This window comes from Lytechinus pictus, chromosome 3 (genome assembly GCF_037042905.1).
Source record: "Lytechinus pictus isolate F3 Inbred chromosome 3, Lp3.0, whole genome shotgun sequence".
NCBI classification, from domain to species: domain Eukaryota; kingdom Metazoa; phylum Echinodermata; class Echinoidea; order Temnopleuroida; family Toxopneustidae; genus Lytechinus; species Lytechinus pictus.
The window spans coordinates 5,622,501-5,649,831 of NC_087247.1; the positions used below are offsets into that span (position 1 = coordinate 5,622,501).

The 27,331-nt window shown below is 36.6% G+C and overlaps 1 protein-coding gene across 1 annotated transcript in view; it reads right to left on the reverse strand.

Moving 5' to 3' along the window:
- Positions 1 to 808: 808 nt before the first annotated feature.
- LOC135153500 (extracellular calcium-sensing receptor-like) overlaps positions 809 to 27,331 on the reverse strand; it is a 102,152-nt gene continuing 75,629 nt past the window's right edge. The window contains exons 3-5 of the mRNA XM_064096202.1: positions 9,516 to 10,264; positions 4,330 to 4,453; positions 809 to 3,572 (exon numbers count right to left, since the gene is read on the reverse strand). Of these exons, the coding sequence (XP_063952272.1) occupies positions 2,572 to 3,572; positions 4,330 to 4,453; positions 9,516 to 10,264 (1,874 nt within the window). The 3' untranslated portion in view covers positions 809 to 2,571. The remainder of the gene's footprint in view (positions 3,573 to 4,329; positions 4,454 to 9,515; positions 10,265 to 27,331) is intronic.

A 27,331-nucleotide genomic window follows, 5' to 3' on the forward strand; every position in this document is an offset into this window, starting at 1 on the left:
TACATTTATTGTGTTCTTGAATCATCCGTACGTCCCGGAGCAAAAACTCAATAATCGTGTACCTTCAACATCGCATCAAATGGCACAAGGATGGCCATACACTCAAGAAAATATTGTGGAATTTCTAAAGTGCTCCATGAGGGTAATTATGTGTCCAACCAATATTGGGCATTTCTTTTGAGCATTTTTATTTATCCAGTGTGATGACAATTTTGGCCATTCTAAAGCAATTGCTGCCTATTTTTTTAACCTTATACCGGACAAAATACGCTTCCCGCATTTGGTAAAATATACTGCCCAAAATTGGTTGGACACATATTAATTACCCTCGTGGTGGTAAAACTTTCACCCAATATTTTTACAGTGCATGGGAAGGAGGTAGTCTGAACCTCGTTATGTATTCAAAATAATGCTACTTAATCTCTGGATCATTGGCATATAGTAACGTACTGTTGCCAGTTTGTATTAAAACTCTAATTGAAATACAATTTTTAACATTTCATTATCATAGTTCTTGTACCATGTGTACTGAGTAATACTAATAAAACAGTGGAAATTGTGAAATGGAAAATAAAAAGAAAACTGAATTACATAAAGTATACATAGTACATGTGATTTCATTATTACGTTACATTTATAGAGTTCTCACAATACTTTATTTTCGTTTTGGAAAATAGTCAAATTCTCTATCATAATTTGGAAACTTCCTATATAAAACAATTGAAGTATGTTCAAAACAATTACACACTTCCCCTCTCTCATACAGATAAATTAAATTGGTTGATATATTAATCATTATTTTTTTTTTAACCGAGACTATCATAATGGATTCTCCAAAATTTCAGAAAAACTTGTACTGCCCATGATGGTAAAAAGGAAAAAAAACATAAAAACCGAAAGCGCCTTGTTAAAATTGAGAGCGCTTTTTAACAAAGAAAAATTAAAAACATAGCTGTGCACCCTCCAGAAATTACCGCGAAAGCTTCACCAAGAACTGAAGAAGCATTTAAATAACTCAACAGTGTGGAAATGTGTCTGTAATAATACTTTTCTTTCCATGCCCGACCTCGTAAATTTTTATCTACTTTTTGTGTTGTTTTATAGTTATGATTATTTAAACACAATATCATGAATATCATAGATTGAATTTGATAAAGACGGCAAGCGCAAGGCTGCAGTTGCATCAATGCAAAAATAGATCAACTTCCTGCGACACATAAACAAAACTTGCAGTATTTGTTATATATGATTTTCATTAAATCAAAAGTAATGATAACACATTTTGTTTACAAAGCACACATTGAAAGAAACAGGCACATATACATTTACCCTGTCAAAATCAATATCGGACTTGTTTGAATAATACGACACAAGCCATGAACACAATCACTTAAAATGTATCAGAATGTACAACAGATAAGTTTACGCCAGCATATTTTTAGATAAAGTGAATTGAAAAATCCATGATTTTTTGTTCTATTTCAAGGAAGTCTAACAGAAAATAATCATAATAATGAATTATAGTAATGGGCTTTTATAGTGCGATTCCAGTCTTAAGGGATGTTGCGAGAAAATATTTGCAATCAGTTTGAAATATTATGTTGTGATTTTACAACTGATAGATCTATTTTAGCTGTAGCAAATCAGATTACACTCCTTGTTTCAATGAGCAGATAAGCAATCAAGACATATGATTGATTTTGGGACCAAAAGTAGACTTGAAATTCATCGTAAGTTTCTTGAAACTCCCCTTATGACTGCTCAAAGCGCTTCACAATTATTATTACCCGGTCACTGGATTCATAGCTTTTTAGCCCGTTCGGCGCAGTCTTACTGAACCAAACAGTAACACAATGACGGTTGTTTCCTAACGAGAACCAATTTAGCACCTGGGTTAGAGTGGCAAAGTGTGGATTGACGCCTTGCCAAAGGACGCTAAGCCATGGTGGGGTTCGATCACACGACCATCTCTGATTACAAGGCGACAGTAAGAACCGCTAAACCTCGACGCTTCCACAAAATCTGATAACAAAGCAGGCTCGCTCGCTTATTTTTTATTTCGTTAACACTTCTCTTTGCAAATAAGTGGGGTTTTTCATTAAAAATGCTCAATTTTTTTGTCCGTTGTATTCATGAAAGGAAGGTGATCTAATAATCTCGAAACTCCAGGTAAATATGAACTGAAGAACACTAGTGGTTTTTTTTCACTACTACTTGCTGTTGCAGATTTGATCGCGTTAGGTCCGTCGTAATAGTAGACATGTAGAAACCGTTCGTAGACGGAACGTAAACATGTTTTATGCTGCAACTGGACAACCATTTGACAGGTTGATTCTTAGAACTACTTGCATCATCATGAAAGATGCTATGTGAATAATGTTAAGAGACTATAATATATCTAGTATATGTCTATAAATCATTGAGCCGTGTGGCATTTTCATCTTCTTTTTTTAATCGCCAATTTATAGTTACATTCACACGACAGTGTACATGGTGTAATAGTTTCCAAGCAGTTTGGCAGCCTTCGATTTTGATCTGTGGCCAGATGATAGTTGTTCTTCAGCTTTTTTATCAGTGGGATGTTGTGATCGTCCTGGTTCGCGATTTATAATGCACAACGTCGTTGTTGCCTAGGGAACTATGGAATTCTGCTCCAACGGGGAACTTTGATGCCTTTCTCCTAACATTGTTTGACGTGTTGGTCTCTGGCCGAGCCAGGATGATATAGCACTTGGGAACAAACATAAACCCAAGTATCATTGCATTAGAAAGCCATGTGGTGATCATCTGCAGCAACGACTGCAGACTGCCGTTGATAGAAAAATAAAGGGGAAGGGAGACGATCCAAATCACAATGTAGAACATCATGGTAACTGTGATGTAACGAGTCTCGTGGAAGTTTTCTGGGATTTTTCTCGCCCTGAACGAGAGGACAAAACAAATAATGGCAATAAGCGCTATGTAACTGTACATGACAATGAAACAATAGAGGTTACTCTCGCAGATGATGTAGACCTTGGTTGTTGAGAGGTTGTATTCTACCTGAACACGAGAGGGCGCTAACGAGAGATAGGCTGTCACCACGGCAACCTGTATGACCCACAGGAGGATGAAGAGCACGACCTGGGCTGATGTATTACGTAACACGCGTTTGACGAGAGATTCATTGCGCCATGAGGTGGTATCAAAAACGGCCAAAATCCTTCTTGTTTTGACCAAAAACAAAGCCAATATGGCGGCGTTGAGAACACTGTGTAGCGCGATCCGAAAGTTGCAGGTCCAGTTCGTTGGCGTACCGACATAAAGGACCGGCTCTACGAACCCCAGCATAAGAAGACAAAGCAGACAGTAACTGAGTGGACGATTCGAAGCACGGACTACAGCTGTATCATGATGGTGGATGAAGATTCCCAAAGATATCAAGGTACAGATCACGCCGATGCCACAGATAACCAGACACACAATAGCGACTGGATCTTGCCATACCAGAACGTCGGTGAACTTTGGCATGCACTCTGTACTGTCGTCGTTCGACCATTCACCTTCTGGACATTGAATGCAATGTGTTCGACCTGTAAATAATGAAGAAATGAGAAAAGAACATGTTAACATTCCCTTTCTCCCACTTGGAAAAGTTTCCATGTAATTGTCATTGTAGTTTCAACGCCAAGGTTATTTCAAATGTTTGATGGCGCTCTTCTGTTGTAAATTGTTTGTATTAAACGAATGTACGTGGGAAGCCGGCATTATTGTCCTTGTGTTTAACCAAATAACTAACATTATACAAGTTAAATGCGACGGTTGAATTAAAACTTTTATTTCTAGCAAAACTCGAACTGATAAATTAAACGTTCGAAACCTACCTAACTCTGGAAAATGTTGCATTTTATAGAGACTTTTTAATGGTATTATGTGTCTCTAAATAGAACTGACTATTATTATTACTTTTATTATTACTATTATTATTCAAATTTATAATCAGCTAGTACCGATGATGTTTATTATGTTCGAATCCTGGCGTTGCATTTTCAAAGTATAATAATAAAATTACATCTTTGGAATAATAACCATGTTTACAGAATCATAATTTATTCACACAATTGAACTAAACTCTTATGCTGTGTACCCTGATGAAATTTGTTCTAAAATAAATTTCCAAGTAAGCTGTGTTCTTCCTTTTTTTATTAACAGGATTGTCACTAATTTGGATAGACAGTAGGCAAGTATAGGATATTTTGATCTACATCACATAATAAAGGGAAGAAAAGGGGAACAGCGACTACACCGAGTTCTCCGAATCATATATAATTCAAAACGGAGTCAATTTACCTGTCTGGTTTGTGATGGAGCCAACTGGACAAGCCTCGCAATCAAAACAACAGGGAGGTGAGCCCTCTCTCGACACCTTGACGTATCCGGGTTGGCAAGCAGCACGGCATACTCCCTCTGGGGGCTGTTTAAAGGTGAGTTGTAGAAAATGGCAGTTATTGGATTTGGATAGCAAAATATTTTGGTTTGATTCAGTGTTAACTATATAACAAATGGAGGAAATATGGCCTTATGCAGCGGGGGGGGGGGGGCAGTTGCCCCCCACCCCCTTGGAATCTCACTTTTTTTCAAATCCTTCAATTTCACTTTACAAAAACGCAAAAAGAGCCTCAATGACATACTCGCCTAATTAACAAACTCGGTCGCTTTGCTCCTCGCTCTTGCAAAAAAAATCTGCATATGGCCATGGAAGGGAGCTAAATGAGATTGAAATAAAGATCAGGCCGTGTAACGCAAGGCCTGCCATGCAGATTTGAGAGTCTGATCATGTCGAGTTTTCACCGATCCAACTGTTTATATAATTTCCTTGTAATTGTTCAAAGGAAGACATTAAAAAACCGTCTAACCTCTGCTATTGAAATAACATATGCTTACAACGAAACTTAAAGTAGTGCTACGGAGATATAGACAACATGAGAAAAGTTGTATCAAGGATGACACATTTGCAGAGTAAATCAAAAGTATAACTACAGACGTACATGTATACGACATTAGTGCACATGTACATGTATATTAACTGACTAATGAATGTGATTGGTCAATAAAGCGGTGACGGCATTTGCACCGTAAACGTTGTTTGGCGGTAAAGCAGTTGTATTGTCAACATGTAAAAAGTATACCGGCAATAAATAAGTCAACGTTTATAAAGTGGAAAAAAGAGAGTAAAACAGAAACGAAGTTCGAACCTGTAACAATTTTTTTTCTCTTTCAAGTATATGCTCTGAATCGTCGCAACGAAAATATTATGTGTGGGGCGACCATCTTTTTGTAAAGGGCAATATGCTGCAGCGTTTTATCTAAAGCAAAACTATGTCGGAAATTCACTTTTTGTGTTAGGTGAAACTGTAACTAGGCTACGGCTATCGTAACAAGTTCGCTTTTCTCTCACTACCCCCACCTCTCTCTCTTTCTCCCTCCCTCTCCCCATCCCTTTTCTGTTTGTATTAAAGGTCAAGTCCACTGCAGAAAAAATATTGATTTGAATAAATAGAGAAAAATCAAACTAGCATAATGCTGAAAATTTCATCAAAATCGGATGTAGAATAAAAAAAAGTTATGACATTTTTAAAGTTTCGCTTATTTTTCACAAAACAGTGATATGCACAGCTCAGTGACATGCTAATGAGACAGATGATGATGTCCTTCACTCACTATTTCTTTAGTTTTTTATTGTTTCAATTATACAATATCTCATTTTTTACAGATTTAGCAATAAGGACCAACTTGACTGAACCATATAGTATTAAGCAATGCTAATTCCACAAGTTCAGGGAGGAATTAATCATTGTTTCACTTCACAATGAGGAGGAAATTAGAATAGTTCATATTTCATATATTAGAATACAAAAGAAATGGTGAGTGGATGACGTCATCAGTCTTATCATTTGCATACCGACCAGGATGTGCATATAACTGTTTGGTGAAATTAAGCGAAACTTTGAAATGTCATAACTTTGTTATTTTACATCCGATTTTGATGACATTTTCAGTGTTATTCTTGTTGGATTTTTCTCTTTCTATTCAAACCAACTTTTTGTTGGAGTTGACTTGTCCTTTAAAGTACTACATTCAATAATCGACAAAACGGGCCTGGTGGACTGTTTCCTTTTCATTGAGAAACTCATATTGGGAATGATAAAGCTTGCTTGATGTTTCGTGAAAGTGACAGAAGAAAATTGGAGAACATGATCATCCCTCGAAAAGACTTTCACTGAGAATCAATCAGTACTCTTGATTATTGTTATCTACAATCTCTGAATTGGGAGACAAAAAATGTCAGCCTGTTGGAAAAATGACTATTCCCAATGTCCGAATTCCCCTTTTCACATCGTCAATCCTTTCCAAATAGCTCTTTTTATTTTTTCCGAAAGTGCTTTTCGTAAAAGAAGCGCTATAATTATATAAGGAATACGATAATGAATATTGGTTTAGTAAATGCCGTAGAAATAAAATATCAGATAAACAGCACAATGTTTCGAACTTTCTGGATTGAAAGCAATACATTTTCGCTTTTATTGATATATGCTAGCACTATATATTCATATATATTAGAGAGAATGAATTGCCAACGGGAACCGATACCCAGGACAGAGTTTTTTGCGATTGAAATGTACGTGATAAGAAAAAATCGACTGGGTGATACAATATTGTTAGTACTGTCACTGAATTGGCGTCCGTCAAATGATTCCGCCATGTCCTCCAAATCACAGGTATGATTTTTCTGTCTCACTCTTTGAGCACGACTCAAACACGTGATCACTTTAAACGCGATAAAACAAACCTAATCTTTACGGGAGAACTGACCAAATAATAATTTCCCATGCATGGCTACACTGCTACCAAGATTTTTGAAATCTATTTGATTGTGCACAACACCTTTTTTTACGGGGAATGTGTTGACTGATCATGAAAGCTGATAAAATGAATCCGGTGCCTTGAAATGACGCTGAAGGACTCTCTCCACGGTATAAGGACCCGGTCAAAGAAGCTCAATGTTGACATTTCTGGAGCAAACCTTGTCTTCGATTTCTTTCCTTTTTTTTCCTTTTTCACCTTCCAAGAGCTAAGCTTGTTTCAGCTATTCTTTCCTTATCATCAACACATCTGTTCCTCTTGAGTGAGATTTAAATGAAAGACAGAGTCAGAAGTCACCTTACCACTTAACTTAAATGAACCTTTGATGTTTGCCAAATATATTTGGATATGTCATTTATGATTTAATCGGTCTTAGAAATGACGTCAGTTGTTTGTGACAATACACTCCTTTCACTTGGTCCTTAGTTACACTATGAGTGGAATTTTGAATTTTTCTCTATTTTTTTTTGGGGGGGGGGGTTAGATCCAGCTAGGAACTGTCGTGCTCACATACAATTCTAAAATCGCATTAAAGTATTTTTTATTAAATTAGCTTCGTGTGTTGCCCTTTTTTACGTTGCAGACAAAATTAGTTGGGTTATTTTGTTGAAACGATACCAGAGGGATTGTTATACTAAGTCTACGATACGGAATTGTTTCTTATTAACATCGCTCGTCGCTCATTTTAATTAAGACTAAGCCAATCCCCTCTAGAGGTCCATTATTTGGCGGTAAACTGGTCGTCTTTTCCTCATAATTACCAAGGGAACCGGACAGTAGCCTCTAGGCCCCTCCCACCTGATGCCAAATCAGTCTTCTTTAATCACCATTCTCAGTCGAGTACCTTTGTTGTTTTATACAAGAGGATATCTTGTATCTCTGTTGCTCGCCAGTCCATCAGCGTAATAGCAGTGGGAATAAATTGCTTATTTTACGAGGCCCAAGACCATCGACGACCTGGTGGTGCATCCGAACATAGATAATATTCTCTGAAAGGCTGTAGTCGGTGAGGATGAAAGATATTTTACCTCACTGGATAAGAAAATGGAAATGTAAATGACTGATAGAGTGTGCACCTGGTTACAGTCTCTGGAGGTAATAACAGTGTTTACGACCTGTACTTCCAAAACACTGGCCCATTTATTTTCTCTTTGCATTACATATCATTTCACTATACGCAATTTATGAAGAGAAAAAAAAATGCATATGGGAATCTTGGAAAAGGTCAACACTGGAAAAAAAAGGAAATAAGGGGAAAAGATAGGATACGGAACTGTACGAAATAATTACTGCCATGAACTTGCACGAGGATATGCCCTAAGGCCTAACGATGTCGTCAAGAATGGAATTATTTGTTAGGTATTTTCCCCTTTCTTCATGCATTTATATGGAAAGTATAAAGCCCTCGGTCAAATGTTAGGAAGTTATTGTAAAATCCTTGGGTTGAAGCAACGAACGGTCAAAATTGTATAGGAAATCTGGGTAATGATTAAAAGCAACCTCGGACAACAATATTCTTTAATGAACAAAGGTTAGGTCCAACGGGAATAAGGACGTTAAAACTAATTTTATTTTATATATCTCAATACAAGTAAAGCCAATTTATCACTAAAAGCGCTTTTTTTGGGGGGGGTATATGTTTTGTTTTTATTACTTATTTGCGATTAATGGGAACGTTTTTGTATGTTTTTTTGTTTGGTAAGGGTGACTTTGTCTAATACACTCCTTGTACTGTCCAATGTCACGTAAGCGTCCGAGTTCCTTCATAGTTCATTTTCACCTTAATACCTGCCATCACAAAACGTGTTACAGACACCTCAGGTAGACAGCAATAATCCCATGAGAACAATCAATACACTTGCCCTCTTAAAGTACATGGTAAGATTTAATATTCATCCCTATAGCCCTTTTGAAGGTCCCTTTACTGTGGTTGCACGCTCTTCATATATGATATATATATCGCCGATGATGAAAGCCATCCGAGGCAACTAATCTCTTGATCGTGTACACAGATCTCCTTTTTAAATCTACTCCATATCAGCGAATATCTTTGAAATTTTCATCTGAATTTATATTGCCTTTAAGTAGTTTATTTGGGTAAACTATCCCTTATCCCTCATAGATGTAAACAAGAATCACAATTTGACACTGCTTGTTCCCCTCGTTTTAGCCCCTTTCTATTCTTCTTTTGCTCCTTTTTTGTTATCCCTCTCTCACTTCATCTCCCTCAAGTTTGTGTAGAAATGCCTTCTTACGTGTGTCTATGTAGACACACAGAGTGGTGCCTAAAAGCTAGTGAATCCCACCAAAAAAGTTCTGCCATGTTTTAGATATTTGATAATGAAGTCAGGTAATAAAATACTGTAATTTTTTTTTCTTCTCTGGTCTCGCCGAACATTGTAGTATTGTCTACATTCAACACTCGGCATGCAGGAGTGCATTTTGTGATGGGTTTTGCTAACTTTTGAGTACAACTGTATATTAACCATTATCTTGTTTGTTAAATGATCTTCCAATATCCTGTAGATCATCCTTGCATCCTTTCCTGGTTAAGGAAATTGATGAAGAAGAATAGGACAGATGCTCTACATTAAAATTATTAAGACTCTTACCTGTCCTCCGTTGATGTCATGGTGCCAGTCGATAAGTGTTCGATCCAATGTCAGAGCGCCCTCCCCACTGGGCTGTACATCGAACCGACCAATCTCTACAAAGTGCACCCTTTGCTCATCCATATCAGCCTGGGAGGAAACATTATCGGCTCGGGTGGCGCTTCCTGGTGGCACCGATGTCCCTCCTTGGCGCTGCCAGTGGATGATGCAGAAGTTGGCCGCCATCTCTCCATTTTCGTTGAATGTATGGTATGGAGAAAGATCCTTGGATCCAGAAAGCTTCGTGAAGTTGACCTGGTTGAGATAATTGATGAGCTGCCAGGGTTCCAGGTCGTCAAGAATAGGACACCTGCCTTCCGCGAGTAGTCCTCCGGGGGCTGTGCATTCTTCTATGCTTCTTAGCGTGTAAGCGGCTGTGTAGACTGCCAAGTAGACGTGGTAGAGACTAAACGACCTGGAGTACCCTCGGACACTTTCTAGGTCCAGTAGATCGTGCGATGCACATTTGGCGGCAACAGTTTTATTCGGGTCCGATAAGCTGCAGTGGAAGTTCGTCTCCCAGATCTCTCTCAGCCATGTATCATTCTGGAATCTAGCATCTGTAGGATTCAGAGAAGCCAGGTACGGTACAAACCCTGGTATTTCATGGGTTTGGAGTACCACGCCCAACACATTTCCAAGGATGCCATAATTCTTACTTGATATCGCTGTTGAAGTTGCCCAAACATCGCTTGCAATCCATGTGAACTCTGTGAAATGAAACAAAGAAAAAAAGGGAAATTAATTAATGATATGTCTATATCTTTTTACGCAACCTGGTATGCCTTTGCTTAAAGTATTAAAAGAGAATGAAACCCTTGAAACCAGCTGAATCCATATCAAAGAGAAAAATCAAAGAAACATATTGTTGAAAGTTTGAGGAAGATTGAATGAATAATAAGAAAGTTATGAGCATTCGAATATTGAGATCACTAGTGCCATGTAGATCCTCCCAACGGCAATGCGACCAAGATCTGTGATATCACACACGTACAACTCCCTCATTACTTTAGTACTTATTTCACTTATATTCTCACTTTTATAGAGTCTATCACAAGGTGAGGTGTTCTCTTTATGAGATGACAAGTACAGAGGTTTCACAACATTATATCATTGATGAATCGTTTGTCATATGATTAGAATGAGCAAAAAGATATGTTTTGGGGTATATTTTCAGTGTCCAAATGGGAGAGTTGTACGTGTGTGACATCACAGATCTTGGTCGCATTGCCAATGGGAGGATCTCCATAGCATTAGTGATCTCGACATTCAAATGCTCATAACTCTTTTATTGCTAGTCCTATTTTTCTCAAAGTTTTGTTGATCTTATTCTTTGATTTTTCTGCTTTCACAAAAGCTAACTTGCTCCAAGAGTTTCATTCTCCTTTAAAGAAAAGGCGTTGTCATTCACGCGTTGCAAAATAATATCCTGACAATCACAGTGTATAAATTGGAATATGAAAAGAAATCCATTCATCTGAATGAGTGTTTTAAGAAACACGAAAAAAGGCGAAGAAATACAGGTTGTGATTATGAAGATAATTGGGTTAAACAAATCGGTGGGGGGAGGGGCTCGTCGATGATGCCATGTGACCTAAATCTCTCGTTAAACATGACGAATTTTAATATTTTGAGCCTAATAATGTTTTCATGGTCATGTTAATTACAGCAGGTGGATAAAAAGAGAGCATCGCGAAGATTGATAACCTCGTCGTAATACCAAGTGTGCCTCCGCATACGATCTTCAAATTTCGGCCTAGTCGCCATAATCAAATTAAAAATTCAAGATTGGCGATTGATCGGGTAGGAGATCGGGTAAGAAACCTATGCTATGATGATGGTTTTTTTTAGGAGAGCTCATGACCCATTTCGAACATACATAAATATATATTTTGTTTATGCCAAGAAACAACACAACTTCAACCATGCGATTGCAAAACTGAAGTATTGCTGAGATTTACATGTATTCACTATCCCTATGTTTTGGTGGGTAGAAAGCTATGTGGATGACACTACAAGACACGAGTTATTGGAGATTAATGAACAAGCGCTGTTCTAACAGTCATTTAGATTCTTGTGCATTGTCCATGAAAAACATATATATGACATGTATGAACTGAAATATATGCACTTAGCGTGTCGAACCGTGGGTATGTCGTTTTGCTGCTGGCTATGGGCTTTTATCATGATTGTCATCTTGGAGGGATTTTACTCCAAACTGAGGTATCAATTACCGTATTACGAAAATATATGTTATATTTTTGGCATGTATGATACTATAAATGTTATCGCAATGGATTTGAGGGCTTTTATAGAGTGACACTGCGTGATACACCGTATCGCTTTACTTTTAAGTCCGCCACGAACGGTCATCACCATTGTGATGTTGCTCAGATATTTGCTCCGGCGACAATTATTCAGGGCTTTATTTCGTCTAAGATGTAGGGTAAGGATTGCAATAGGGTTTTATGGTAGGTTTAGTGTTAGGGTAGGGTATAGTGTTAAATCCAGGGTTGAAGTTGGTCATCCCATTAGTGTGTGGAATTTACAGCAGAGCTATTGTCGCCAGGGCAAATGCCATGGAACCGTCAAATCTCGGTCAACATTAATGTTCTCTGCAGTCCTAAGATGTTTTTTTGTTTTAATAAACAATTTGCTTCCATGGTGACAAAAACTTGGAGACCTATATCGAATATTTTTTTCTCAAAAAATAATTCGCCCTGATCTGTATAAATGTACATGGAAATCTTTACTTCAATTTATTCAGTTTCCTTATTCATCAAAATTGATTCTTAGAAAAAAGATCAGAAAGAAACACCTTCTTTTCAAATTCACTTCAATGTCACTCTTAATTCAATGTTTTTTAGGCCTATCTCTCTAAACTTTGGGGCAACATTTCCACTCTTTGCTCATAAAATGTACACGTCAATTAGGCAAAAGGTATATCCTCTGTCATATTGTATGGTCTTTTATCTCTATTTACTGTTAAGGATTCCAGAACGGTGTGATTTTGTTTCTTCTGAGAAAGAGATTAAGAAATTGTAAGTAATCTAGCTCAAAAAAACAAAACAAGCAAGACATCTCCAACACTTTACCGCATGATGGACTACAAGAGGTACATCAGATAGTCGAACCGTGTGGTTCGACGACTGACCGCGTCATACAAAAAGGTTCTATGTTGATAGTTTCCATGTCGATGGCTTATATGTTCATAACAGATGCCATAATAATGGATTTAAAGATTAGATATTCATATTACTTTAGAACTGACAAGTAATGGCATCCGTCAAACCGAAACTTGCTCCACCCACAATTCATGTTTGCTCTAACAGAAAAAAAGGATATGGTAATTAAGACCTTTCCGAATAGGCACAAACCTGCAACGAATTCCTCCGAGAAATAATCGTGATAATTGGAAATATACAAGGATTAGAGAGATATCATCAAAGATGACCCTGATAATCCGAACATCCAAGTAAAAGCACTCTCACGTTGAAAAAGGAGGCAAGATTGTTGATCCTCAACTGATATATTTCCCTTGGCTTATACGGATTACCGATGGACAACAATTAATGGTTTATTGATGTTTTTTTTTAGAAACTAATATTAGTTACCGCAAATACCTTTTAAAATTGTTTTATTACACAAAAGGTGAAGGATGAGGCAACTTGTGGGGGCGTTGTGGTCTGGTGGTTGACTCTCGGCTTTTCAATCTGAGAGGCGTTGGTTCGATTCCCAGCCATGGCGAGTTGTATTTCAGCATGAAATTCACCCACTATGTGCTGCACTCCACCCAGGTGAGGTGAATGGGTATCTTGAATGTTTGAATGCCTATATGGTCAGCGCTGCTAAAGCCGGGGTTATAATAGCCAGGCTTTGAATCCTCGGACAAAAAGACTATAATAATCCAGCTATTATTATCATTATTATTGTTATTATTATTAACTTGCACAGGTTTCTGTTTTCAAGATGTAAACATAATTTTGTAATGTAGAAGAAAAATTGGTCGCCTATTAAGTTATTAACACATACGGAAATTTTGTTTCGTCTTAACAAGCTTATTGTGCGTTTAATATTGAAAATTGAGCATTATTGTACAAATTCATAGAATTATCATAGTAATCATTTTGTCTCCCTACTATTTGCAATATTATAGTAAACCCCAGAATGAATATCTTGGTCAAGTTTGCCTTCTCTAATAAATTATCTACTTGACAAAATTGCAATAAGCAAAGTAGAATTTAAAGTAATTCATGTGATCAATTTTTTTCTGATTATCTCCTCAAAAGTAATTTAACGCAAAAACAGTTGATTGAGTGTGGGAGTATAGCAATGCAGGTGTTCTGAGAGAAGAAATATAATAATGTTCAATGCAAGACTTAATCATGTAATCTCTTCTGAGAAAGAAAAAAAAATACAAGATTATCATATTATACAGTGATTCATATTGCGCGCTTCAATCTATTACCTACTCCTACACTTTAAAAAAAGTTTACCCAGTATTGGGTAAAATGGGAACAAGCATGTTTGTTGGGTAAAAAGATACTAAATATTTTGTAAATTTTACGCAATGTGGCGTTGAAATTTACCCTTCAAACATGCATTTTGCCCAATATTGGGGAAAAAGTTACCCAGCAAACATGCATGTTCCCTTTCTACCCAATATTGGGTAAATTTTTACTCTGTTTTAGAGTGTACCAAACCATAAGTCCCACCTCATTCTCTTTTGTCTATATAATTTGGATTTGTTGGTTAACAGTTACAATTAATAATTCGAATAACCATCTAAATATCTAAAGAGACTCCTTATGACCTTTTTGATCGAAGATAGGGGTATGGAATCGGTCTAAATCGAGGTCAAGGTTTCATTGAAATAAATGATTTATCAGAAATTTCCGAAAAGGGGGGATACAACAAATATACATAAAATAATGATTACTATCAAGTTATGGTTATTTGTGTAATTTGAATTTTAACTTTTTATCTGTCAGAGTAAAACTGAATCATGTATTACACTAATATTTTTTTGGAAAAAAATGTCAATACGTTTTGTGCCCTTTAACGTGAAATGGAAATATTTTCTACAATAATTAATTTACAAATATGATTTAAAAATATCTCATATTTCACTTGGCAAAGGCCATTCAAAAGCAGTAAACTGTATTCATCAACGCCATACTAATCGTGTGTCTCACTTCCCTTGGAAAAAATATCCTAGAATAATTATGTTGAACCCATTCTATGAATCAATTCGTAATTAGTGTTACATCGACAAAAAAATCGTTTTTAGGTCAAGATAAAACAAGAAAATAAATCAAAGTCCTTATCCTCGATGCGAATGGTTGTCATATCAATAATACGCCTATCCAATAATCGCTTGTATCGTTTTTATGTACCCAACCGTGAAAACGGTGCCATTAAATCCCTCCTCCATACAACACTACGGCGATTTCATGCCTGATCGCTATCGCAATATTTGAAATTCGTAAGAACATCTCGAGTAAGGGGTAACAGTTCCAATTTGCCATATGAAAGTGGAGCCTGCATGCATGTATTATTGCACCCGCTGTCAATACAATCACAATGCTTTATCAAGATTTTATGGGTTTTCGGTGACATGGGGACAGTTTATTCATCCATTATTCAGAGAAGGGGATAGATGACTCTTGGCAAGCTATAGAGGGACACAAAGAGTACATTGCTTCGTTATCTTCTCTTGATATGAATTGAGTACGAGTAGTCCGTGCCATTCGTTCCTTACCTGCTGATCGAATATATATATATATATATCTGTTATATATCTGTGTGTGTGTATGTATCCTAGGGAGTGATTTGCCATATTTCGTCAAAATAGATTTATCAACGGCACGGAAAATTTCAAACCAGCGAAGATCCCCGACGGTGCTATGACGACTTTTTTTTAAATTAACAATAGAAATGGTAATTTTTATTTCATTGTGCTGTTTTGTGTGTTTCGATGCTCACTATTCCCCTATCCAGTCATTTCTACTCCATTGGTGCGAGGAGGTTGGCTAGCATTGTTAGAGAGACCAACAATCTGAAAACTTTATCCCCATGGTTTTTAGACTCGGATAGTTATATATAAAACTTTTAGTAGGATGTATCTCCATATATGTATTACCGAGTAGGTGAAATAAGCATACAAGAAAGAAAGAAAGAAAGTGACTCTAAATTACAATCATTATAATTATAGCCATTTCTGGCTGAACGTTGATGAAAATCGATTGTGATCGATAGGAAATTTCAGCGCACAGAAAAGGTATGTTCAATAGTAGGCATATTGTGGAGGTGACGTGGTCTAGTGGTTAAGACTCGTCTTTCAATCTGAAGGACTTGGGTTCGATTCCAAGCCATGGCACATTGTGCTGCACTCAACCCAGGTGAGGTAAATGGGTACCGGCAGGAAGTAATTCCTAAAAAAGCTGTGCGCACCGGAATCGTTAGACTCGCTTAGCGCCTTGAGTACCTAGCAAGGTGCATGCGTGCGCTATACAAATCCTATATTATTGAGCCTTGGTACCTCCACCTCTACTATCTTACGGACTCACAATAATGTTACCATCATCACATCTTCACGCCCGGCAGGTGGTGAAGCTATATATGCCCGTACCTAACTCAGATCTCTATTTCAGTCGCTAAAAATTTATTAATGATCCCCCGTCCCTTCAATGTTTGCCTTTGCCCGAGGAAGTGCTTCATTCTGGTCACACGATATTTGTGAAGATATTGTTTTGTGGGTGTGGTCGTTTTTAGAAACATCATCACATTTCCGTTGTGTAAAAATAATGACTGCCCCCGCCTAAGAAGTTATTCTCTGTTGAGTTTAGATTCAATTTATGTGGGAGAAGAAAATAAAATAAAATAAAACCATGATGACTGTTCAGAAATTACCAAGTGGATAAATAATATGACATGGGCTTTCGAGTCCCTGTTTAGTAGTAAATGTAAAATTAAGAATAATAATGACCGCCATGAACAGCAGATAAGGGTGGCATAGCTTTTAAACATACCTGACCTCTCCATCGTATTAAGCTCTACTCATCACATGAATGAAATCATCATGTGCGATCATTGTATACATGAAGTCCAATCAACTGGTGGGTTTCCCTTTCACCCGACTAGTCACAAGGGTATGACATAAGGATGCAACCGCCACCCCCCCCCCCCCTCCCTTGATTGTTGATAGGAAATTTCATTCCTTGTGTTTGTTTTAGTATTTATTACTGGCAAGTAGAGTAACCTTAATTCAAAGCAAGTTCAAATTTGTAATGATACAACATTGATTGTCGAAGCAGACTATTGCATGAGGAAATTATATCAGACTCGGTCCAATCGTTAGAGAGTACTTGAGGCTCACAGTGCGGCACCGTATACATGGTATATCTCTGTCTTCTGTGAAACCATCCTATCAGCTTTATCAGTAAAACAAAAAAAAAACATTCTCTGTAAATCTGTTTCAAAGATATTCTTGGAAAGTATACCCTCTAGTACTATCGATCTAATACATTACACATGAAACCTGAATAATGAAAGGTCAAGCGAATCTCAGAAAAATGTTGATTTGAATCAATAGAGAAAAAACAGACAGGGCAGCATAATGATGGAAATTGCATCAAAATCAGATGTAAAATAAAGTAATTGCATTTTAAAGTTTCGCTTATTTTTCTACAAAATAGTTATTTTTTCACATGCAAACGAGAAGAATCGATGATGTCCCTCACTATTTTTTCTCTTTTTTTTTATTGTACAATATTTTATTTTATTTTTTATATAGATTTGACAATAAGGACCAATTTAACTGAACCATAAAATGTGAAACAATGGTAATTCTACATGCTCACGGAGAAATAAAACTTCTTTGTTTTACAGGACAATGAGGAGAAAATTAGGATATTTCATATTTTATATATTAAAATACAAAAGAAATAGTGAGTGAGTGATGTCCTCAGTCCCCTCATTTGCATACCGACCTGGGGCCCGTCTTACAAAGAGTTGCGATTGATCCGATCAATTGCAACTATGGAAAGCCAGCAAAGTCAACATATAAAATGCATATTTGTTCAAAAAAAAATTATAGATATGATTGTATAAACATAAATTTTGGTGTGTTCTCCTTTGTTTATAAAGGACAGTTTGCAAATTTCCTGTAGAAAAAAATATGACACTGATGGATTTCCATAGAGTTACGATTGATTGGATCAATCGTAACTTTTTGTAAGATGTGCATGTATCTGTTTTGTAAAATTAAGCGAAACTTAAAAACGTCATAACTTTTTTATTTCATACCCGATTTTGATGAAATTTTCAGTGTTATGCTTGTTGGATTTTTTTTCTTTTGTTAAACAACTTTTTTGTTGGGATGGACTTGTCCTTTAAGTTACTACACAGCATGCTAGTGCTCTATATGAATTTAGACATTCAAACGTGATTGGGGGGGGGGGGGGAACCAGCGAACGATGGTGATCATCGATACTTCAAGAGCAGAAAAGGGTTAGATCAAGAACGAACAAAAAATATAACAAACTGTGGAGCAAACCACATTCACGAAACCGATGCTGGGTATTCATCAATAGAAACAAGAGTAAGAGGAACATGAATGAATCATCTGGAATTGAACTTTGTTTCGCTAAAGTTCTCAATCTATTCAATTTGAAGATGTCGGAGACAATCGAGTTCTAAGATGAAAACAATTTCTTTCTCCATTTCATCTCTGACGTCTGCGAGATCGGAGGTATACGCGATCTTGATTGAACAGCGCCAGAATTGAATTGATATTCTCCTCGTCGTGAGATAAGGGATTGGGCTGCCTATCCAGGACTTGAAATGGATATGAGGGGGATTTTTATCTTTGCCCATTACAATGGAAGGGATACTCCTGAAGAGTAGTTTAGGAAAACAAGGATGACGGTGACTTTGCAATCCATCACGAAGTTGACGAAATACCAAAAACAATTACATATTCATGGTAAACTGACTGTGTTCTTGTTTAATGCTAATTAGATAAAAACGTGAAAGCGTTCAACTTAAATTTGTCTCCTGAAAAAAAAAATTGACAAGCAAACAAATCTTTTTATCAATAAAAACAAAAAACGGTCTTCATTTATTTTTATTTGGGTATCCACCAAGTTATGGCCTGTGAAATTATTTATGTATCTAGTTTTTTTTGGTATACTTTTTGTAGTTTAACTCCCCATCCAATCATTTTTTTCGTAACCATTGTTTCTTGAATCTTCTAGCCTCTGTTCCTCATCACGGTAAATATGCATTTGGGCAATTCCATGAAATAATCAACCTTTTTTTTATGCCCGTCCACCATTTTTCTCAAGTTTTACTTTACTTCATAAACTGACCAAGCCATGGTCATTCTGGAGCATTACAGACTGTCAAAAGAACAAGAAATCAGAGACAGAAAATTTTATGAAGGTCCCATATATAGGGGTCGGACGTACATTATGGAATTGCCCATATGTGTTATTATCAATTGGACTGATCTACATGTCTTATGTTTATCAAGTGCGCAAATACATGTATATAGTATAACAATGATAATACTAGAAACTGACTCCAAATAATTTGGTCCCTCGATGTTTCAAAACATTTTATATCATTTTTTGTCTCGCCCGCCAGAGGTGAAGGCGAGACTTAGGGATCCAAATGTCGTCCGGCGTCCGTCGTCCGTCCGTCACAAACCTATAATGACACATAACTCCACAACCGTAAGTTGCTTTTCAACCAAACTTGGATGGTAGATGGACTTGGGGGACCTGCATGTTATGATGCAGTCTGAGGTCACATGGTAAGGTCAAAGGTCATTTTCAGGTCAACGTTAAAGTTTACATGCAAGACTCTCTTATGACACCTAACTCCGCAACCGTAAGTCGCTTTTCAACCAAACTTGGATGGTAGATGGACTTGGGGGACCTGCATGTTATGATGCAGTCTGAGGTCACATGGTAAGGTCAAAAGTCATTTTCAGGTCAACGTTAAAGTTTACATGCAAGACTCTCTTATGACACCTAACTCCGCAACCGTAAGTCGCTTTTCAACCAAACTTGGATGGTAGATGGACTTGGGGGACCTGCATGTTATGATACAGTCTGAGGTCATATGGTAAGGTCAAAGGTCATTTTCAGGTCAACGTTAAAGTTTACATGCAAGACTCTTATGACACCTAACTCCACAACTGTAAGTCACTTTTCAACCAAACTTGGATGTTTGATAGACTTGGGGGACGTGCATGTTATGCTGCAGTCAGATGTCACATGGTAAGGTCAAAGGTCATTTCAGGTCAACATTGTTGTTTACAAACAAGACTCTCTTATGACAAGTGTTATTCCATCCCAGTCATTTCACCATGAAGTTTCGATATAATTATCTTGCGTGCCCTCGCAAATCACGATAATTCTGGTTATTTTCATAAGTGGGCGAGACACAAAATTGCTTTTGCCTTGTGTTTATTCCGCAGTGTTTGCGGACTCATTCCATACATATAGCCATCTTTGCGATGAGAGCCGGCTTTATATGCAGTATTAAGTTATTAAGTATTCATATGTTGGAGACGTCTATATTTGAGGACGTGGTACTGCTCTATCTGACCCCTGCACTGTTTGAGGGCTCTATTCTTATAAATATCTGTTGTATTCCAAGTGTGCATCCTTGACCGGGGACTACATGTATTTTCCCTTCAGGCAACATCCATTTTTTAAATTAATTGGAGAGTAAGGATTGGGAATAATATCTCGTGTTGAGTTTTCTGGTAAAATTTTTCATACTCTTGAAATCATTTCTATTTGGGGCAAACATGGGCATAAGCCATATGAAATTCAATGCGTATGATTTACAAATAACGTTGCAACACAAACTTAAACATTCACTTTAATGCATTCTATAAGAATAAGGAAAAAAATGATTAAAACATGGTGTGCACGCGCAAACACACCCACTTCATATACCGACACAAAAATCCATGCTCATTTACTTACACATGCTTTGTAATTGCCACGCATAATTGTATCAACATAGAAAATATTGGATTGCTCCAAATAGTGATTCAATAATAACGGTTCTTCATGATGAACGTTCGCATTTCCATAACACAATCCCGTAGTCTGATTTGATAGATATACTAAACATGCGAGACTGACGAAGCTAGACGCATCATGACATACATTATGATAGAAAATACCCATTTTGAATAATTTTACCTGTATCATTGCATGTAATATCTCTGCTACCTGTTGTTCCTTTTCTCGATTTAATTTTTCAGAAATGAAAATGTCAGTTGAGGTAAAGAGGATTACCTTTTATCCGTAAGATGGAATTGTTCTATATCTCTCAATTTTCTGGGCAAGTTATCAAATTTGATATCATTGTTTAAAATAAATCTTCAAGAGGCAAGAGAGCCAAAATGCTGAAGAAAAAATAGTAGTGAAAATCGAACGTGAAAAAAAAAAATTTCGATTGTCGCATTATTGTCAGCAGACAGTGATTTGCATAGGCAGTGAATATGATGCTGTTGACAATTTAGGGAAAATGGAGAAAAATAATTTAACATCCATTTAAGCATTCGAATTTTATAGAATATTATCCTGTTTGGTAAATAGATTGCTTACCCGACGGCACGTTAAATATTTGTGCATGATGTTGTCAATATTTAGCAAATATTATCAATGGATTATTTCCAAGAACAACAATCAACTAACCACATCTGGTATTTTGCCAATATTTGCTACTCTTCTTTTTAATAAATTTCCCTACATTATTTGGGTTTTTATTATTGTTACCATTGTTGCGATTGTATATGAATTAATTCTATGTGACTTGCTCCAGTCAATGGCCTCTTCATGATGAGATAATACATGGTGCGGTAAAAATCCTACATTGGACACCGCAAGACACCACATCCACGGAAGTGGAAGCCGAACTTGATGTAAACCAAACTAACATCATGCGACTTCCAGTGTATTGGCTTTATGCATCATAGAACATCAGATGAGCCTGGTGAATCATTACATCGTACACACCACGTCAATTTTTAATTATGCCCACGTGATAAATCGTTAGTCTCCCAACCCTTTCCTCTAATCTCCCTTTTCAATTTCGATAGAGTTGCCAGGCTATTTCCCAATTAAGAGCAGGTACTTTTCATTTTGACAACTTAATACCATGTACTGCATCAGATTCGTTCGGTCTCGGCCGGTTTTCTGGATCTGGAATCCAAACTCTTGTTTTTTAATTTTAGGTATCCATAAGTTCCGATAACACACGCCAACGAAAAATATCACACGAAAGGCACGAAGAGTAATGAGAAGATAATTGAGATAATTGACGTTGCAGACATTTTTGCATGAACGCTAAGTACCAACTGGAGAATATGCACACGTTTCACTCTTCTTCACTCCTTAAATGAAATGCTCGGACTATCTATGATATTCCGCATGGTTACCTTCTCTGTTCATACCAACACCATGGAGCTAATAGCTCTATGCCAACACCGTGTCTTAGCGATGAATTGTCTCCTTTAAAGACCCCTTTAGAGAATTGGTGAATTTAACTAATTATATCAGTTAAATTCACCAATATATCTTTGTCAATCAATTACCACTATGCCTCTCTCTAAAAAAAAAAAAAAAATTCTCCTCTGATAGAACATTTATACCTTAAACAATCATCATTAAAATCGAAATTCACTGCCAGAACAAGGAAATGATGAAATGCTAATGTACATTCGGTAACAGTAACATATGTGTTTAGTTTGTCTGTCCATGCGTTTATTTGTTTTAGATTGTAAGAGATGAAGTAAAATGACCAGTCAATGTGCTTTTTAATTTGCGTGCTGTATCCAAATGGCTTAGGTAGTAAAATACTATAAATAAAAATTATCATGAATATAGTGGAATGTTATTCAAATTAAAGCTCATTAGTCTTAGATATCTGTGTTTTTATCAATTGGTTAATAAAGGATTGTACATCTGTTTTCCTTTGTTTTTGTGCTGAAGAACATCTCTTTTTTTTTTGGGGGGGGAGGGGCATGTCTCTTTTTGTCAATGTTAGCCTGAATCACATAATCTGATTGCATGATTCATGTTACTCGAGATTGATATTTTTATTTCCGGCCAGATAGGACAAGGGCGGTGTAATCAGAATGACATGCATCGTTTTCTCATTTAACATTCCTTTGACTCCTTTGAACGTTCACCAGAGCGTAAATTGCCAATTCGTCTACTGCCAACTCGTCCACTCACCACATGGTCTGCTTTCATTTAGTCCATTGCCATTCCGTCCATCTACATTTTGTCTAACAACCATTTGGTTCATCAACCATAAGGCCCGATCATCATTCGTCTAATCACCATTTCGTCTATGACGATTTCGTCTCATAACCAGTTGGTCTAAAATCCATTTAATTTTCATTCATTTTGCACAATTTAACACTTAGTCCAATTAGACCAAATGGTATATGGACTAAATGGCTAATGGACCAACTGGTTATTAGACGGAATGGAATTAGACTAAATTAAAGTAGACCATGTGGTGAGGGCCCCGTTTCATGAAAGTTACTATTGAATATGGTGAATTTGCGCTCCAATGGTAACTATCAAAATCACTGACTCCATGAAAGATACCAGTGCGTGATAATGGTAACTTTTTATGCAACGGGACCCGGGATTATATGATTTTAGGGTAATACATTCAGTGTATTTCTTGTGCAAACACATAAAAACAAACAATATCCATTTGACAGTTGACGGAAAATCACCCTGACGTGAAGTTGTCTTCATAAAAGCGACCCCCCCAAAAAAAAAAAATAGGAAGAAAGAGGAACACATGGATGGAAATGTGGCTAATATACATCAACATACAACGGAGTTATAGACATGACGAGTTTTAATTTTATGAAATAAATGCAATAACTCCCGAATGTATCTTCAGTTCATGAATGCATTTTCTTCAGAAAAATTGAAATTATTTGCCAGTGAATTAATAATATCTTAGAATGGATGTTCACACACTGTTATACAAAAGAAAATATCTCAGATCATCGTTAAAGAGCTTGAATAAATTGAACAGTGTAATATTGCATATTGAGAAGCAGCTCGCATTATGATGTCACAATTGAAAAAAAAAGTTACAAATAAAAAAAATCAATGAATGATTTCGTCAAACCTTCACCAATTTTTTTCTTTTTACTGTACATATATTTGTTGTTTTTATCAAAACCAACTTATCGTCAGGGTGAACTTTCCTTTAACATGTTTAAGGAATTATTCCTTTATTAATAATTTAGAGAAAACTCTGTGCCTAAGAAGTAAACAAAGGCCTAATTTTCGTCCATATAATTTTTATGCGTGTTGGCTTGAAAAGTAATCTCTTAATTTAATCATGCATAAACATTTAAGGGATATCGTAGATTTCGGTTTTCGGTTTTCATAAATTTTCCATCTGACGTATTACAATGCATTAAAGTTGTGTGTGTTTACTTTATTTAAATTCAACTTTCAAGGGCACGGACTGATAGAAATACCAGAAAATGTGGTTAAATTAGTTATGAATCACAAAATGTTCACTGTAAAGTATGGTATTTGAGGGAGGCGCGTGTGTGATTTGATGCGAGAGTGTATAATGTTACATGTAGATGTATTTTTAGCCATAAAAACGAATAAAAATGTTTATCACCAAACATTAATTATAATGAAAACACCAAGATATTATAGCCGGTCATTATACATGTACTGGTTCATGCATGGCCAATCATCCCTTTTAAATTTTCCAGAGCCTCTGTTTATTAGACCACGAGCGAACACTTTTATATTCCATCATACATCAGTGCTTCATGCGAGAAATTGTGTTTTTCCATACGTGAAACTTTGGTAGATTCGGGGTAGATTCTCTTCATTTGATTTTTTTAATTTGATATATCAACGTACGACTTTCTATGACCAACATTGTTTTGTAAGAAATTCGCGCTTACGTCGAATAGCTGTGATGTGCATTATACTAGTTTCCTTACGGTTGAAGAAGCAACATTCTAAATTCCAAATGTAGCCACCATCCAATCAACCAATTGTTTTTTTTTAAGTAGACCATGAATCCTAAATATTACTTATTCTTGACAAAAGATTTTGAATATCATGCATGCAAGTTTACCAAATATACTTTGTCGGACTCAATTACAACAACAGATAAATAACATCTAACCACTGAAATGTAAGTCGTTGGGGACAATAAAACAACCTTTTAACGGATTTTAGAGGAAGATGGAGGAAATCTCAACACTTTAAGGATATAATATGGTTTTCAAATCGAAAACACAAAAAACCACACCACTTTGGACGGATTCCTTTGGAAGATACTGTATTCCGATACACAAGGACAGCAACGTCTTCAGAAAGAGGTTTTGGGGGCTTATAGGTTGTAAGCCAACGGGGTATCTTTGTCATTTCCCCCCTGCGTTCATGGCGTTGGTCAGGTCAGATCATTGAATGATATATCGCCCTGCACTGGCAATAGCTGATATGCTGGCAACAACATCCTGTATAGATCAACATCAAACTAGGAACGTTGGGCCACCCTACGGACAATCACACTTGTTCCTAGAAAAGTTAGGACTAAAAATCTACGCCTGTCCTTAGGTCACTCCCTGACTGGCATATCTGGGATTTGATTACCACTTCTCCACCGTTCCCTTTCCCGAGTCGACTATCTCCAATTTCACGGCACTTTGTTATTTCAAACAACGCTCACGCTTCTCATTATGTCAACATGTAATAGGATTGCGTTTTCTCAGAGAAAGAGTAATTCGAAGAACCAAATATTACTGTCCGAACGGGCAATAACTATATAGGATATGCATTGAAATAAAGTAAAATATGCATTGCAGGTTTTCACTCGACGATTGCATCTTCAAAAGAGATAAAGGCATCTCAAACCAGATGCTTGACGTTTTAGCCTAATTCAATGCAAGATTTTTTTTTTTTTCAGAAAGAACCCCTTCAAAAACTAAATGCAGACCCTTGATCACTACCTGTCACCATGGTCACTTAATCTTCCAGATGATTTATTGATCTTCCCTTATCACATTTGAAATATAAACAGATTGCTAGAAGCGTCTTCCAAACCTTCAAATATAAACATTTGCGGTTTATTTCAAGACGAACAGCTCCTGCGATTCCATTTGACATTGGGATGTTTAGATTTCAGCGACATGAATGTTTCGCCCTATCGATAGTGAATGTTATGACTAAACTCATTTGTGGTATCGCGTTCTCCCTCTGGAGACTCTAGAAACTAACATGAATCACAGACAATGTCGGCAAAGGAAGCATGCGATACATCTAAATGAAATTTCGTATTTATACAAGTCCATGAAAACTAGATCTGGTAATCCTTTTCCGTGGGAAATGCGTAAAGAAAATTAAACCACAATGAAAATAACGGAACGTGTTTATTTTCGTTGAAAGCAAATTAAACATCCGTTACCAAATACCAGTAAACGAAAAGTGTGTAATTTCTTTTCTTATAAAATACACCATACGCAAATAAAGTGGATTGATTTCGCCATTATAATCAACTCCGATCCAAAATTTATTGCCCTCGTTGGGTCATTATTTAGATGAAGTTTGCATTATTTTAGTTTGTATGTTTAAGGGGAATTTTTAATGTTTTCTCTGGGTGATCGAAATCCGAAATTTGAGCATCTGGTGAACACGCAGTTAGTATTGGGAACAAACCGAAGAACCAGGTTTTGGTAATTGCTGACACGACACACAGTATAAATTCATGTTTATATAAAGCAGAATATTTGTTTCCATTTTCTGGTTCCGATGTTGATTATTAAACCTTTGGCCCGTATATTGAACTCGGGTTTAAATTAAGCCCTGGTTTAAACTTGTGGTTAAACTATGGACAGCCAATTGGAGCACAAATCTTTAAACACTACACATCATATTTATTAATTCATATGACACCCAAATTGTTTATGATGTCTGGGAGTAATAGCTGAAGTATTTTGAAGTATTTTTCCTCATGAGAGCAAAAGGGCACAAAATAGTAAACATAATAAGTATACAATATAAACATATTTTTTTTTATTTTTGGCTCCCCATACTTTTAGCACAGATTAGATAGTATAAGTTTAACCCGACTTCAGAATACCGGCCTTGCGGGGCCGTATTTTCGAATTCACTCACCTCTGACAAAGCCGTTTTCGTGTTTTGACAATTTAATCTAAATTTGCGGGTAGCTTCATATTAAATCACTTGTATTTTTCTTTAGAGCATAAATAACGAAAACAAATTGTACGCAAAACTTACACAGTAGAAATTTCTCTTTCAATCGATGTAACATGCTTGAAAACTATGAATATTTGAAGGACAAATTTTCGAGATGAAAATGTGACCTTTTTTTCGGACAAGCATGGCAGACTATTGTCTCACTTCCGGTTATTCCGGGCATGCACAATGCGTCGTCTGCTAACTTTGTCAAAAGCGTGGTGCACGGAGCTTTGTTGCCAGACAATATATATTGCTACCAGCTCTGATACGAAAATTGCGTCATGGATTAGACCTAATACAATGGAAGACCCATTCATAAAGTAGGAAAGCTGTCGCTAATATAGGCCTATACTTATAATTTTACTGCTTCTAGTAATTTACAATGTTCATTCATAGAAATTGATATTGGCAATATTTCTCAAGATATTTGCGAAATATTTCAAAAGACTTAACATACATGAACGTGGATTTTTTTTTTTGGTT